The following is a 16,415-nucleotide window of genomic DNA, read 5'->3' as shown; positions in this document are numbered from 1 at the left end:
TGCAGGTAGAGAGGTCTATGACAGGCGTGAGAGCGAGGACCTGAGGACGGACCGCGGCGACATGCTGAATATATCGCCCCCGGCGGCAGTGGGGCAGAAGCCGTCCCCGGAGGACGCGGCCGTGCTCTCCCTCACACACTTCTCCCGGCCGCCGTTCCTCAGCTTCGGCTGTGTTCGCCCTGGTTCCGCCCGCAGTGCGGTTCTTTTGCTGCAGAATCCCTCGGCGGACCCGGCTTATGTGACCGTGAACAAGCTGCCGCAGCACCGAGGCTTCAGCGTGCCGGAGACGGAGCTCCTCGTACCGGTATGTGAGGGGGACGGGCAGGCCGGCTGTTGTGGGACTATAACTCCCAGCATGCACGACAGCTTCCCTACAGTGTGTATGTTATGTGTGATAGGAAGCATCACTTAGAGAGGACCGCAGCATTGCTCGGGCTCTGTTCACACTGCATGGGAGTGCTGACGGAGCCTCGGACAGCCCTGGGCGCTGGTGGGCACTGCTACATTTTGCACAACCCACTTTTAGTTTTAATTGTCACATAACTGCTGTCTGGGCAGGACCAGCAACCTGTCTGTACCGAATAGAATGCCGGAGGCAGAGTGCATACTGACACTCATGGAGCCATATGCGTGGCTGGGATCTGGATTTTGCAGATCTGTGGTTTTGTGGACTGAAAAACGGAAACCGCATGAGGCCGTAGTGTTCGCATAGGGACCTGCCTGTCATCTGCGGGGTTTGGGCTCAGTTGTCCAACATACCCCCTGATGTTCTACCTCCTGGCCGAGCAGTAGGGGTCGTGCTGGCAAGCGCTTTTTCCTATAGTGTGCAAACACGACCACTAACTGCTGGATTGCAGTATATAATGTGATGGAACAATGAATCCGGCCAGCAAAGGAAACAATATGGATAATACATTAGTAAGTGCCTTGTATTAACTTTATCTATATGTGGGCCATTTGCAGAAGCAAGACAACCCCTTTAAAGGGTTTCTGTCACCCCACTAAAGTGATTTTTTATTTTTTTTGGGCTAGTAAATTAGTTATATAGCGATATATTAAAATATAATAGTGTTCCTTACTTTGATCCAGCAGTTTAGTCAAAAAACGAAGTTTTATCATATGCAAATCCGGTCTCTACCAGCAAGTAGGGCGGCTACTTGCTGGTAGCTGCTGCAGAAATCCGCCCCCTCCTCTTGTTGATTGACAGGGCCAGCCGGGATCTCCTCCTCCGGCCAGCCCTGTCGGCATTTCAAAAATCGCGCGCCCGTGTTGAATCTGCGCAGGCGCTCTGAGATGAGGAGGCTCGTCTCCTCTGAACTCCCTCAGTGCGCCTGCGCCGATGACGTCTTCTATTTCGATGTCATCGGCGCAGGCGCACTGAGGGAGCTCTGAGGAGACGAGCCTCCTCATCTCAGAGCGCCTGCGCAGATTCAACACGGGCGCGCGATTTTTGAAATGCCGACAGGGCTGGCTGGAGGAGGAGATCCCGGCTGGCCCTGTCAATCAACAAGAGGAGGGGGTGGATTTCTGCAGCAGCTACCAGCAAGTAGACTCCTTACTTGCTGGTAGAGACCGGATTTGCATATGATAAAACTTCGTTTTTTGACTAAACTGCTGGATCAAAGTAAGGAACACTATTATATTTTAATATATCGCTATATAACTAATTTAACTAGCCCAAAAAAAAAATCACTTTAGTGGGGTGACAGAAACCCTTTAAAGGGGTTCTCCGGGCTTTTAATATTGATGACCTGTCCTCAGGATAGGTCATCAATATCAGATCGGTGGGGGTCCGACACCCGGCACCCCTGCGGATCAGCTGTTTTAGGAGATGGCGAGCACAGTGCACCTGCCGTCTCCTGTCTGTCTTCCTGCTGCTGTTTTGCCATAGACATGGCAGCGGGAAGGAATTCAGGAGACGGCAGGTGCACTGTGCTCGCCATCTCCTAATACAGCTGATCCGCAGGGGTGCCGGGTGTCGGACCCCCACCGATCTGATATTGATGACAGGTCGTCAATATTAAAGGGATTCTGTCACCTCGTATAACACAAATTCAGATTTTAAACCAGTCATGCTCCACAGCTTACCTTGTATCGGCTGTGCTGTTTTTTATTGTAATCCGTCCAGCAGTTTTGCAGAAAAACGACTTTTATAAAACCCTGAAGGTGCCCAGAGGGGCGTTATGTTCCCCTTTGTGTGCCCAGTAACGCCCCTCTTACAGTGCCCAAAACGCCTTCCCTAACAGCCCACAGCGTCTCATCCGTCTCCTCCCCCTCCCTGACGGCCGAGCAAAGTCTCGCGCGAGCATCGGACGTCACTGGGCTCGGCGCATGCCCAGTGACGACTATGAAGCTCCTGCCCTCAGTCTCCAGCAAATCGCACTGGCGCAGCCCTCAGTGGGTACTGCGTCTGCGTGAGACTTTGCTCGGCCGTCAGGGAGGGGGAGGAGAGGGATGAGCCGCTGTGGGCGGTTAGGGATTCTGGAGGAAGGCGTTTTGGGCACTGTAAGAGGGGCGTTACTGGGCACACAAAGGGGAACATAACGCCCCTCTGGGCACCTTCAGGGTTTTATAAAAGTCGTTTTTCTGCAAAACTGCTGGACGGATTACAATAAAAAACAGCACAGCCGATTCAAGGTAAGCTGTGGAGCATGACTGGTTTAAAATCTGAAATTGTGTTATACGAGGTGACCGAATCCCTTTAAAAGCCCGGGGAACCCCTTTGAGGTTAGATTACACACAGACTTCATGTGATGGATGTCCTAGAGGTCGGAGGTTTGGGGAGTGTAACGTCTACTGGTGAGAGGTGCATGAATTTATGGAGACTCCTGACTGCCCCTGGAGCAGTGATGGCTGACCTCTAGCACTCCAGCTGTGGTGACACTACCACTCCCAGCATGCTCCATTCATTTCTATGGAGTTCTGAGAACCGCCAAGCAAGTGTACATCTTGGGAGTCGTAGTTTTACCACAGCCGGAGTGCCGGCGGTTAGCCATCACAGGGCTAGGGTATTACACTCCAAAGTGTCTCTCTGGGTTAGTGGATGAGGATCAGCTGTGCCCACTTTATAAACCCGTGACATGCGGTGCCCTGGCAGGTTTGATGAGACTTGTGATTTGGGTTCCTTCATTGTCCAGTACGGCCACCGACTCGGCTATTGACCTCATAGGCCTTCTTCTCTTCTTTCTTCTCCTTCCTTTTCTTCCCTCTTTATACATATCCCACCTTTTTTTTTATCTTATTACCAGTTTTTTTGCCCCCCTAAACTTAGGGTTCCTGTCTTCGGGTTCTCTAATGCCCTTGGTATATTATAAATGTAGAAGTAGACTTGTTGCGGGGGCGCTCTGTGTTGAAATGACCTGAGGTTGCAGGTATACGGCCATATACTGTAGTCTGTGTGCCCCAAGCCTTCTACATTGCACTTGTCTGCTCTTTGTATTTGCACTTCTTCTTTTCTCTGGTCTTGTTCTGTTGAATAAACCTTCCCTTAAAAGAGAATGGGATAAAATAAAGATGGGACGCTCCCCACTAAATCAGGTCCTCACCTCTGTTCTATGTTTACTGCAGCAGTGACCAGCTGTATTCAGTACTTGACTGCTGCAGCCAGTCACTGGACTCTGTGGTACTGTACATAGCATGAGACTGCTGAGGCCAGTGATTGGCTGCAGTAGTCATGTGCGTATATGGCTACAACACCACTGAAGTCTGTAAGCACCGGACAGAGGTGCGGACTGGAAATTGTGGGAAGTATCTGATCTAGAATTCTTTTAGCTCACTTAGGATCACTGGGACATTTTCATATAAGTTGGACAACTCTTTTAAAGGGTTATTCTGGGATTTTTGTTGACAGCCTGTCCTTAGGATAGATCATCAGTATTTGATCAGCGAGTCTCCAACTCCCAGCATCCGCAGCAATCAGCGGTTCTGCGGTAGCTTCAGGACTGCACAGCTCAGTCCACCGTGTAGTGGGGGCTGCTGGTTTCTGCAGCACTGCTCCCATTCTCTTCAATACCATGGTCCGTCAGTATAAAAATCCCACAGAACCCCTTTTACATGTCTGGAGACTTCTGGATGTTCTCCTCTGATGAAAGGCTCTGACTGTGCTCCTGTTTTTTTGTGTGTTGTTGCCCCTCATAGAAAAAATGGAATTTATGTAATAGTGTATCTATGTAAAAAGCAAAGCACCCTGACCAAGGTTGTGTGTGTGTTCCAACTCTTCTGGCGGCAGCTTATCTCTCCTGAGTGAGAACATAAGGATCGGGCATGTTTAAATCCAACAGTCTGATCCTTCTTTTCCCTGCTAGCCCCCCATGCGCTTACTTATCACCCACAGAACACTATTCAAAAATGTACTCAATTCTGATGACTTTATTTTGATGTTTTCTTGTGCAGCCTCTTGAAACGCTCCCGCTGACTATCACATGGACCCCCTTAGAAGAAGGAGGAATCAGAGAACTGGTCACATTTCTTCTAAACGATGTTGTGAAGCACCAGGCCGTATTGTTGGGACGTGCGGAGCTCCCAGTGAAAAAAAAGGTACAACCGAATGGATAAATGTGTCTGTTCTCCCATAACCAAAACCGTATACACAGGGTCTGAGGTAAGGCTACACATGTCAGTTCGACCTTAAAGCGAATCTGACTGTGTAAAGTTGCTGACAGCACTAGGTAGGGGCTGGGGAGAGCAGGACATGCTTTTTATTATATTAAAGTTTAACTACCATTTCACTACCAAAAATAAAATTCCTAACATATGTGATGCTGAAGGGAAGATATTCATGAAGCTTTATTTTTCAGTTAATTTTACTTTTCTGATGTCCCTTAGCAACCCTATTTCTCTGCGCCTCCATTTCAGCATCTTCCTAAGATGGCCTCTGCTGAACTTCCTGTGGTGATCTTTGCCATGTCCTTGAGACCATCCTGTATTGCCCTTGGCTCTCTTCACATGAACTAGCAGGACTAATCAGAATGCAGATAACTTCCCCCACTACCCCAGAGCAGTGTGTATCCTCTCACATCCAGCTAACCAGAGACAGACGAGACTAATCAGAATGCAGATAACTTCCCCCACTACCCCAGAGCAGTGTGTATCCTCTCACATCCAGCTAACCAGAGACAGACGAGACTAATCAGAATGCAGATAACTTCCCCCACTACCCCAGAGCAGTGTGTATCCTCTCACATCCAGCTAACCAGAGACAGACGAGACTGGTCAGAATGCAGATAACTTCCCCCACTACCCCAGAGCAGTGTGTATCCTCTAACATCCAGCTAACCAGAGACAAGCCCTGCAATTACATGAAATCAGTAAGCATTTGTTTTAGCCTTTTAAAAGTCACCTGTCAGCTCTGAAGCTGCTCGCTCATTCTCCTGCACACTGACAGAGAGGGGGGCAGCTGCTTTAGCTGCTCAGTTCTCTCGATTGGTACCAGAGATATGGGCTTTGTATTTGACATTCCAAGCTTTCAGACAATACCAGAATGACAGCAGTATGAAAAAAAAAAGGTACAACCGAATGGATAAATGTGTCTGTTCTCCCATAACCACTTTTTCAAAATGTTGGAGAAAAATAAAACCGTATACACAGGGTCTGAGGTAAGGCTACACATGTCAGTTCAACCTTAAAGCGAACCTGTCACCATGATTTAGCGCATAGAGCTGGGGACATGGGCTGCTAGATGGCCACTAGCACATCTGCAATACCCGGTCCCCACAGCTCTCTGCGCTTTTATTATGTTAAAAAAACGTTTTGAGTGATATGCAAATTACCTGATATGAGTCCTGTAGCCGGAGATGAGTCAAGCGGAAAGGAGCCCAGCACCGCCCGCGTCCTCCGAATCTCCTCCTTGCCGGCTGACGTCACAGAGCTAGCGCATGCGCAGTATCGGCATCATGTTCATTCCCTGTGCTGGCATCAGCACAGGGAACGAACTACGCATGCGCTAGCTCGCGCATCGCGAGATTTCGGCGCTCCAGCTCTGTGACGTCAGCCGGCAAGGAGGAGATTCGGAGGACGCGGGGCGGTGCTGGGCTCCTTTCCGCTTGACTCATCTCCGGCTACAGGACTCATATCAGGTAATTTGCATATCACTCAAAACGGTTTTTTAACATAATAAAAGCTCAGAGAGCTATGGGACCTGGGTATTGCAGATGTGCTAGTGGCCATCTAGCAGCCCATGTCCCCAGCTCTATGCGCTAAATCATGGTGACAGGTTCGCTTTAAAGGGAATCTGACTGTGATGATTGCGGAGGCGGTGCTGAGGTGAGGAAGGCGGCGATTTCAACTGGGAAAGCGATGCTGGGCACCAGGCGGAGATGGGTGCAGCCGGGCACACTGTATGAAGCGACGTCCCCTTGGGCACCTTAGGTAGGTGAATAACAGGTTATAAAAACTGTTTTATGTGCTAATAGAGCCACAGGCAGATTTAATAAGGACAGTTTCGGATTCAGGTTATTAGTACGGACCTGGCCATATGTTTAGGTTATAGGCCTAAAATGTCATGACAGAATCCCTTTAATATAATAAAAAGTCAACAAAAGATATGCTTGTCCTGCTCTCTCCAGCCCCTACCAAGTGCTGTCAGCAGTTTTGCATGGTCAAAACAATTGAAAGATTCCATTTACATCAAACTAACATTTGTAATCCTGCCCCAGCCCCTCATATACATACAATTCCCGTGTTGCTGTCTCCAGGCCCTACCTTGTGTTGTCAGCAGTTTAGCTTGGTCAACACTGCTGATGGGTTCCTTTTAATCATTGGAAGATGGTCACATTCTGAATTTGTTAGCAGCAGGTAGTGTTCATTATTAAAGAGTAAGGCTGCGTTCACACGGGCGAGATTTCCGCGCGGGTGCAATGCGGTAGGTGAACGCATTGCACCCGCACTGAATCTGGACCCATTCATTTCAATGGGGCTGTTCAGATGAGCGATGATTTTCACGCATCACTTATGCGTTGTGTGAAAATCGCAGCATGCTCTATATTCTGCGTTTTTCACGCAACGCAGGCCCCATAGAAGTGAATGGGGTTGCGTAAAAATCGCATGCATCCGCAAGCAAGTGCGGATGCGGTGCGATTTTCACGCACGGTTGCTAGGTGACTGTCTATACACTGTATTATTTTCCCTTATAACATGGTTATAAGGGAAAATAATAGCATTCTGAATACAGAATGCTTAGTAGGTGATCAATTGAGGGTTAAAAAATAAAAAAAATTAACTCACCTTGTCCTCTTGTTCGCGTAGTTCTCCCGGTCTTTAGTTCTTTAAAAAGATGAACTATGGGCTAAAGGACCTTTGGTGACATCAGATCACATGCTCCAATCACATGGCCCATCACCGCGGTGATGTACCATGTGATTGGAGCATGTGATCTGACGTCACCAAAGGTCCTTTAGCCCATAGTTCATCTTTTTAAAGAACTAAAGACCGGGAGAACTACGCGAACAAGAGGACAAGGTGAGTTAATTTTTTTTATTTTTTAACCCTCAATTGATCACCTACTAAGCATTCTGTATTCAGAATGCTATTATTTTCCCTTATAACCATGTTATAAGGGAAAATAATAACATCTACACAACACCGAACCCAAACCTGAACTTCAGTGAAGAAGTTCGGGTCTGGGTACCACAGTCGTTTTTTTTATCACGCGCGTGCAAAACACATTGCACCCGCGCGATAAAAACTGAACATCGGAACGCAATCGCAGTCAAAACTGACTGCAATTGCATTCCTACTCGCGCGGGTTTGCCGCAACACACCGGGACGCATCCGGAACTAATCCGGACACGCTCGTGTGAACGCAGCCTAAGTAAACTTTTTCTACAACCTTCCTTAAAAAAAAAAAAAAATCTATCTATCTCTCTCATATTTTTCGCTTTATAAGACGCACCTAGGTTTTTGAGGAGGAAAATAAGAAAAAAATATTTTGAACCAAAAGGTGTGCTTTTGGTGGATTTTTAACTAATGGTCTGTGGATGACGCACTGTTATGGGGGGGATCTGTGGATGACGCACTGTTATGGGGGGATCAAATCTGTGGATGACTCACTGTTATGGGGGATGTGTGCTGTGACACATAGGGCCATGAGGGGGGCCAGGATAAAATGCTATATGTGTGGATGATACACATATAGCATCGTATGCTGGTCCCCCTCATGGCCCTATGTTTCACAGCATTACAGTACTTTATTCTTTGTATGTAAAATCTTTCTTTAATCCTGAATCAATCGCTCTCCTTTTGATAAACTAGCTGACACTGATATATCGCTGGCCGCTATGCTGCACAGTGTGGCCGGCGATACATCAGTTACAGTGCAGGGAGGGAGGAGCAACTCACAGCGGGGCCCGGTGCAGTCACTGTATTACACCGGGCCCCGCGCACAGAAGTCTCTTTGTATGTAAAATCTTTCATTAATCCTGAATCAAAGAGACTTCTGTGCGCGGGGCCCGGTGTAATACAGTGACTGCACTGGGCCCCGCTGTGAGTTGCCTCCAGCCCCTCCTCCCTCCCCGCACTGTAACTGATGTATCGCCGGCCACATTGTGCAGCATAGTGGCCGGCGATATATCAGTGTCAGCCCTGTAAAAAAAATAAATCAACCATTGTTTTATAAGACGCACTGTCACCCCCCCCCCCTCTTTTGGGGGAAAACAAAGTGCGTCTTATAAAGCGAAAAATACGTTGTGTGTGTGTGTGTATATATGTGTATATATGTGTGTGTATATATATATATATATATCTCTATCGTTACATTTCAATTCCAATATTAAAGAGCATTTCATCTGTGCAATGTCTTTCAGAGAAGCAGATGGAATACCGTGAAAAAGAAATACTCTCCAGTGGGATCCAAAGTTTCTTGTTCTAATGCAAAAAACAAAACCATCAAATTACCACACAAAAGTGGTGATGGGACATTACAGAGGACACGAAGCCCTCTACAGTCCTGTGAGAATCTAACCAACCCAGTGAACAGTCCCTCTTCAGCGAGAGAGTCCAGACGAAGCTCAGAGAATAGAGCTGTGGCCGGCCTGGTCAGTCCACTTGCCACCCAGCTGCAGTCATTTACTCCCGGATCACTAAGGAGGTCAAAAACCTATTCTGTTCTGTGTACTACAGAGTACAGGGAGGCCGGTCAGGAGGTCACCACTACATCTACTGTCCAGGGAGACGGGTTTATTGAAGAAGAGTGGACGCTAAGTGAACAGAGAATAGATAAAGTGTCAATGTCTCCAATTAACCCTGTATCTGACCAGCAGGGCCATTTTATTTGTACCCCTAGTATAATCCATGAGTGTACAGCTTACCCTGTATTGTCTCCTAGCGAGTTCTGCAAAACTGAGATTACAGTGAAACAGTCACAAACGACTTGTTCCTTTCAAGAGTCTTCACATGAACACAGCAGAAGTGTCCTCTCCAGAAGCTGGACTCCACCATCAGTTTTGAGGACCCCACAAACAGACATCTTAAGCCCAGACTCCTTTGTAAATAATAGCTATGTGGTTTCAGGCGAGTATCTAACTGCAGGTCCACAGACTCCAATTCTGTCACCTGACCAGTTTGTGAAGGACAACTTGCTCCTCACACCTCAGGCTGACTCAGCAGCTTTTAATGCATTCGACTTAAATACACCACCTGGTAAATATTCTGTTAACCAAGAAGAGGTGACAGTGACCCGATCTACAAGTGGATATAGTGACCACAAAGTAGCTGATGGAACCATCAAGGCTTTTGAACCGGTTAGCTCCAAGCTAACAATCTGTGTGAAAAAGCCAAAAGAAAGATTTGTTGACTTGAGAAATGGCAGAATTGTTCCAAAGGGTCATGCAAAGCCACCCATCATACCATACACCGTTATAAAGGGGAAGGCTGGGGGTGGCAGTGGAAAGCAGCAAAGACCACGGTCTCCAGTGCCACTAGATGATATAACGGGTACCATAAATCCTGGAAAACCACCTGTAATATCTGCCACTGTTATAAAGGTACGAGACAACAGTGAAAAGCAGCATCGACTTCAGTCTCTAATAAATGAAGATGTAACAGACATGAAGGATCTTACAAAACTGCCCATAATATCAGATGCCGTTACAAATGTAAAGGCTAAGGATGACATTGAAAATCAGCCTAAACCTCTGCTGACCAATGATGAACCTGGCACCAAAGATCCTGTAAAGCCAACCATATCAACAGCAACTGTTGTGAAAGTAAAGGCAGTGGATCGTATTGAAATGCAACACAAAGCCCCGCTGAAGTCCCGCAGAAGACTGAGGAACATTGAATCAGACGGGAGTGTTGACTCTCGGGTCACTCTGCTTCCAGATTTGCCGGTCATAAATGTTCCAGACGTTTCAGCTCAAAGCCTACCAAGTTCTGTCAGCAGTTCTGAGTCATCCGTGAAAGTATCTAAACCCAAGTCCATCTGTGGTCACAAGAGGAGAAGCGAGGAAATTTCTAGAGACGTTTCAGTGGCATCCAGTGACTCCTTAGAGAATGCTGCCACCCAAGCTAAGAAAGTACAGATCTGCAAACCAACCCTTACACAACGTGTGAGCAAGCAAGTGCAGCAGGCTCATTCAGGTAAATCTATGAAGAACACCTCGAAATACAGTACAGTCTCGTATCCAATCAAGTGTTGGCCCCAGATTTATAGTTGCATTTTAGGGGCTGTTTTATATACTTTTCGATCATCCAGTAAATGTCTTACTGCTGGGATCCTCACTAATCATGAGAACAGGGGTCCTTCTGTGACTGGGGCTCCATGTTCAGCATGTTTGCTCCCATTCCATTAACTTTGAGAGTGCCGGAAATGGCAGAGTGCTCTAATCTGCTGTCTCCAACTGTCCCATACAGTGAATTAGGGATAAGTGTGTATTGTGGGGAGACCCCTTGAAAGAGAACCAGTTAGGTGATATCTGCTGCCTTACCTGAGATCAGGATGTGACGGAGAGAAGCAGAGCTCTGTGACAGAGGTTTATACGATTTGGAGCAGGAGTAAAAGGCAGAGGAAATCCTGACAGGACTCCTAGGAGAAAAATATGATGATTGGCAGCCTATTTTAGTGTGTATCCACAAATTATCAGTGTATGTTGGTGTGGTCCACAAGACTCCCACTGTCTTTTTTTTTTTTTTTTTTTTTTTTTGGGATTTTTACTCAGAAATCCTGCTCAGTCATATAAACGTATGTATCAGCTCAATATCCCTCCCTCTGTCATATCCTATTCCAGACATCCCAACCTGCAAAAACTCATTTCAGGGAGGTTTTCTTTTTTTTTTCTTTTACAAACTTTTTATTACATTTTCCAAACATATGCAGTATCTGCACACTTTGCTCTATGGTGTGGAGGACCGGGCTCATTACCCTGCCCCAAATTATCATATTTATGTATATGATTAAAGGGATTCTGTCACCACCTATAAGCCCTGTTAGCTAAACATCTGCTCATGTCCAGGGTAGCATTCTGATTTCTAAGGTGGCCTTAGAAGCTATTTGTGGCTTTATTCTGCGGAAAAACAGGTTTTACTAACCTGTCAATCATTGAATTAAGGTGCCCAAGCAGGGGAAGTCTGTGGATGCATGGTGCCCGGCCGCACGCATCGCCACCTTCTACTACTCAGCGCCACCTTCCCTCCCCCTCTTCCCGCTTTGAGATCCCGCCTGTGCGCACAGGCTCAGCCTGATGCGCCGTTGCGGACTGCTGGCATCGGCTTCTCCTTGCACTGTGCACACGCGCCGAGAAGGGGACACTGCTACAGGTTGCCGGAAAGGTTTACTGCGAGTAAACTAGAAATGGGAAGTTCGGTTCATTCAAATGAACCGATTCATGAATTGAATCTTCGGTTCATTCGCTGAGCTGACAAGAAGCAAGTGAACCGAAGCTTAGGTTGCACAATGCGCATGCGCGGATGCTTCCATTCACTCGCTGAGTCGGCTCTTGGTCTGAGTCAGGAAGTTTATTCTTTAAAACCCTGTGTGTAATTATCTACCCCACTGTAGGAAAAAACATCCAGGGGGTGTGAATTTAACACTGGGGTAAATAATAAAATTAAAATGGAGGGTTAAATGTGTAAATATATTTAAAAAAAAAATACATCTCTCTCAATAGTTCTATAGCTACTGAATGAGACAGAAGAAGGGATGCCTTTAACATATATATCTCCTTGAGAAGCCAATTTGACCCTAAAGGGTTAATTCAACCTGTAATCTAAACTCTGTTCTGTCACTTCTCTTATCTCTCTGCTCTGCTATCTGACTGAGATGAACCTTTCCAGGAGATATTGTCTCACATGCAGGTGGCCGGAGAGTTGAGATCCCTGCTATTCTCAGGCAGGGCAGATAGGATCGCTTTAAAGGGAACCTGTCACCATAAAAATGCAGTGTAATCTACTAGCAGCATGTTGGAAAAGGAGATGCTGAGCAGGTTGATATATAGTTTTTGTGGGAAAATATTCATTATAAGGTGTACATTTAAATTCCTGCTCATTCTGGTCTTTCACGTCAATAATTGACAGATTTTTCTGTATACACAGTCCATAGAGGGAAGGCTGTCAATCACTGATGGGACCGCCTCCTGGACTCCAAAGCCCTGAATGAGCAGAGATTTAAATGAATTAAATACAACCTATATAGTTGCTGAGCTCCTCCTGCTCTATAACATTCTAGGATACAGTCCTGACCGTAACTGACTGTATCCTAGTAATTATGATAGGAACAAACTATCTGATAGTGGCTCTGCTGTACTGTACTCACAATATGCACGTGAGCACAGTGCAGTAGAGCCACAATTGGATAGGAACTGACTATCAAAAGTCGCTATAATACGGTCAGTTCGGGTGAAGGGAGCTGTGATCAGTTCAGGAGATGTAATTGCCGCGTGGCTCTTGTTTTCTGGACTAAGCACGGTCCTGTGAATTAACGGCTCCAGCGCATGCGGAGTCCTCACCCATGAGCTCGTGGCTCTCCCTCCCCTGCTGACGATCAACTGTTTTATTCCAACTGAAAGTGGCAGCAGCTCATGAATATCAGGACTTATCAGCATGTACTTGAGCTGTTCAATACACGATTGACTCGGTCAGTCAAAGAGCGTGACCCAGTGTTTTCCTTGGGCCACCTGCACACGGGTGCGGGTGAACGCACATAAGAGCCGCACAAATCTCCATGCAGATTTATCTGTTTCTGCAGCATATCCACACCAAAATCTGCAGTGTCTAGCAGCAGTTTCTGGTGTGGATTTGCTGCAGGTCTCATCTTCAATTGAAAAGGGAGAAATGCGCAGCTTAAACCACAAACATAATTGACAGGCTGCAGATTTTGAAATCTGCACGGGAGGTCAGTTTCCGCACTGAAAAAAAATCTGCAAAGTCTGCATGAAATTAGCGCAATCTTGTACACTTTGCTGGTACTGTAATATGCTTTGGTTTTTCCGAACGGGAATCTGCGTGGAAAAACCCAATGTGTGCATGTGGCCTTAAGGGGATCTGTCGTCATTAGTTTAGGGCTGCAGTAAACGATTTTTTTTAGAAATCGAGTATTCTAATGATTTATTTTTACGATTAATCGCGTATTCTAATAAGAAAAAATGAATTAATACACTGTTTTCCTTTATAAAAACTCATCAGACCCCCTGCCATCAGTCCCCGACACCCTTCGTTCCCCCTGTGTGATCAGCCCAAGTGCATCAGTTCCCCCCCCCCCCCAGAGCCATTAGCTCTCCCCCACCCCAGAGCCATCAGCTCTCCCCCTGCTCCTCCTGACACCTGGAGTGCACACCGTCACTGGTTGCTATGACGCTGTGCACTCCGGGCGCCCGGCCTTAGTCGCACCAACTTTACATTTCCAGCAGGGGCGCCGCCAACACTCCATCGTTTCGTGCTGCTCTGCGTCTGACGTCACACAGCGCGTCAAGTCATGGCGTGCGTATGTCAGGAGGTCAGTGCAGCGCGGGACCATGGATCTGCTGTGGAGTGTCCGGAGGCCCCCTGTTGGAAAGGTGAGTATTGCGGGCCAGCGGGAGACCACGGAGCGGGAGTAATAGCAAGCGCTTCACTCCCGCTCCGTGGTCATGTGACACAAACGAATCTTCGATGCAAAAAATTTGCATCAAGTTATTTTTTGTGTCGGATTACTCAATTCAATCGAATAATCGTTTCAGCCCTACATTAGTTTATACTGCCCTTAGTTAGGACAATGTAAAAATAGTGACAGATTCCCTCGAAGTATAAGATAAAGATGTCCAGCAGGCTTGTATCTCTACGTCATCTACAGAAATCTCTGGTACTGGTGATGACCCCCCATGTGATGTTTTCTCACACTGAGGGGAATGTGGCCCTTGCTATAACTCGCCCAGAGCAGTTACCCCGCAGCATACTTTGTAATGGTGTAGACTACGGCGCTACAGGAGCTATATGTCTTCCTGCTGGGTGAGAGTGTGGGCCACCATGAACATGCCCTGTTTGCACCCCCTAACACCTGGACGTATGACTTCACGATTGTCTCCTGTGTCACCTCTGTGTTACATGTCCGCATTTTATTTAAGGAGATGTGGCTTGTATGAAGTGCGTATTGGGGTAATTTCGCACTGCTTTGTGCAATACCTGCAAAATTATATGTCTGGAGGATTTCTCAATAAATACCTCCCACATATTCCACTGTATAACATCCTTGGTTTCTGATGCTCGTTGGCTTCCATGTTAAAACCCCCAGTATAGAATAGTACTTCAATAGGACTGTGCCACTCCATACAGCAGTGTGACGAACAGTTTTAGAACCAATTGAAGTCAATGGAGCTATTCAAATGCAGTTTTTTCTTAATGGTCGGTGAATAGCAGCCATTTTTGGACCCCACTGAAATCAATGATACTGTTTTAATGGCCACTGCACCCTAATGACCGTTGGACAAGTGAAGGGTGTCCTTTTAGGGTAAAATAAAATATATAGAACACATCCTAGCCCAGGTATGAGTTGTGTAATACCAGTACAGTATACTGAATTTCAAGCTTAAAGTCTATGTACACTTTTAGATTATTATTTTTTATTTTTTTAATGATTGCATTTAACTAGTGTTGAGCGAGCATACTGGGCCGAATACCAGTTCGGCTCGAGCATAGCTATGCTTGGCACATGGCGGTACTTAGCTGAGTACCTTATGTGCTTGAGCGCAATGCTCGAGTTTCCTCCGCGCACGTTTTGCGGTTGCTAAGCGGCCAATAAACGTGCAGTAAGTACTGCCCTCACTGTAATGCCAGTAGCTATGTTGGCTACTGGCATTAAAGTGATTAGCTGGCTGGAACATGTAATCGGGTGCTATAGAGCACTCGATGACACGTGTTCGGCTCAATCTAAGTCAGGGAGAGCTGAGGATGGGAAGCGACACAGTGTAGGGAGTGTAATAGAATATTCTAAGTGTACAAAAACATTTCAGAGACCCAAAAGACACTTGGATATTCTGAGGAGCTCTTTTCAGCGCCATTGCTTGATTTGGCCCTCTCGCCTAGCATGCTTGAAGAGAGACATTAGATCTTGTGCCCTGATTCCCAACCTCTTGAGCATCCACAGTCACAAGAACATGACGGTGGGGAACGCTAATTAGTGTTTAATGAGGTGGATGATGATGATGATGATGATGAGACACAGTTGCCAATGGGTCAACCGCAATTACTGTCTTAAGAGGTTGATGAAGAGGATGAGACACAGTTGGCAATCACTGAGGTTGTGGTTATGTCAACAAATCAGGAGGATGATCAGAGTGAGGAAGTGGTAGAGGAGGTGGTGGCCGAGCGAGGAGAGAAGTACAGAGGGGGGGGGATCTGCCGCACCGCAACAGGCTGGAAGAGGCAGTGGGGTGGCAAAAGGGAGATGGCTCCACAGAGCACCCCCTTGCGGAAATCTCCCTTGCCAAGGTGTAGATGTTCCGCAGTATGTCGCTCTTTTGGAGAAAGTGCGAACGACAAAAGAATGGTAGTTTGCAACCTGTGCCATACGAAAATGAGCCGGGACGTGAACACTAGCAAACTCGCCACCACCAGCATTATCCGCCACTTGGCATCCAAGCACCGTAATTGGGATGAGCGCCTGGGTCCACAATCTGTGTCTGCGGGTCACACCACTGCCTCCTCTTCCCCCTATCTTACGTGCTGGCCAATCCCCTGTCGAAGGCGCAGGCCCGGATGCCTCCCGCCCTGCACCTGGACCTTCACAAGCACCATCAGCAACCGCTTCCGTGTCCCAGCGCAGTGTCCAAATGTCCTTAACCCAGGCCTTTGAACGCAAGCGAAAATACCCACCCACCCACAGGCACTGCCACTGGGAAGGTCCACTTAACCATGGACAAGTGCATTCGGCCAGGGACCCTTCATTTCCCTGACTGCACACTGGGTGAATGTTGTGGAGGCTGGGAGCAAGGTGCTACCGACTCCAAGGATTG

General features: G+C 47.1%; 1 protein-coding gene across 1 annotated transcript in view; it reads left to right on the top strand.

Annotated features, from left to right (window-relative positions):
• Positions 1–16,415, top strand: part of ASPM (assembly factor for spindle microtubules) — an 86,062-nt gene continuing 69,647 nt past the window's right edge. Inside the window, exons 1-3 of the mRNA XM_040407564.1 lie at positions 1–304; positions 4,393–4,536; positions 8,799–10,572. Coding sequence (XP_040263498.1) covers positions 62–304; positions 4,393–4,536; positions 8,799–10,572 — 2,161 coding nt within the window. The 5' untranslated portion in view covers positions 1–61. The remainder of the gene's footprint in view (positions 305–4,392; positions 4,537–8,798; positions 10,573–16,415) is intronic.

The sequence above is a fragment of the Bufo bufo genome, chromosome 9 (assembly GCF_905171765.1).
Source record: "Bufo bufo chromosome 9, aBufBuf1.1, whole genome shotgun sequence".
In the NCBI taxonomy this organism is placed as follows: Eukaryota; Metazoa; Chordata; class Amphibia; order Anura; family Bufonidae; genus Bufo; species Bufo bufo.
This window is presented reverse-complemented; position numbering and strand designations above follow the sequence as displayed.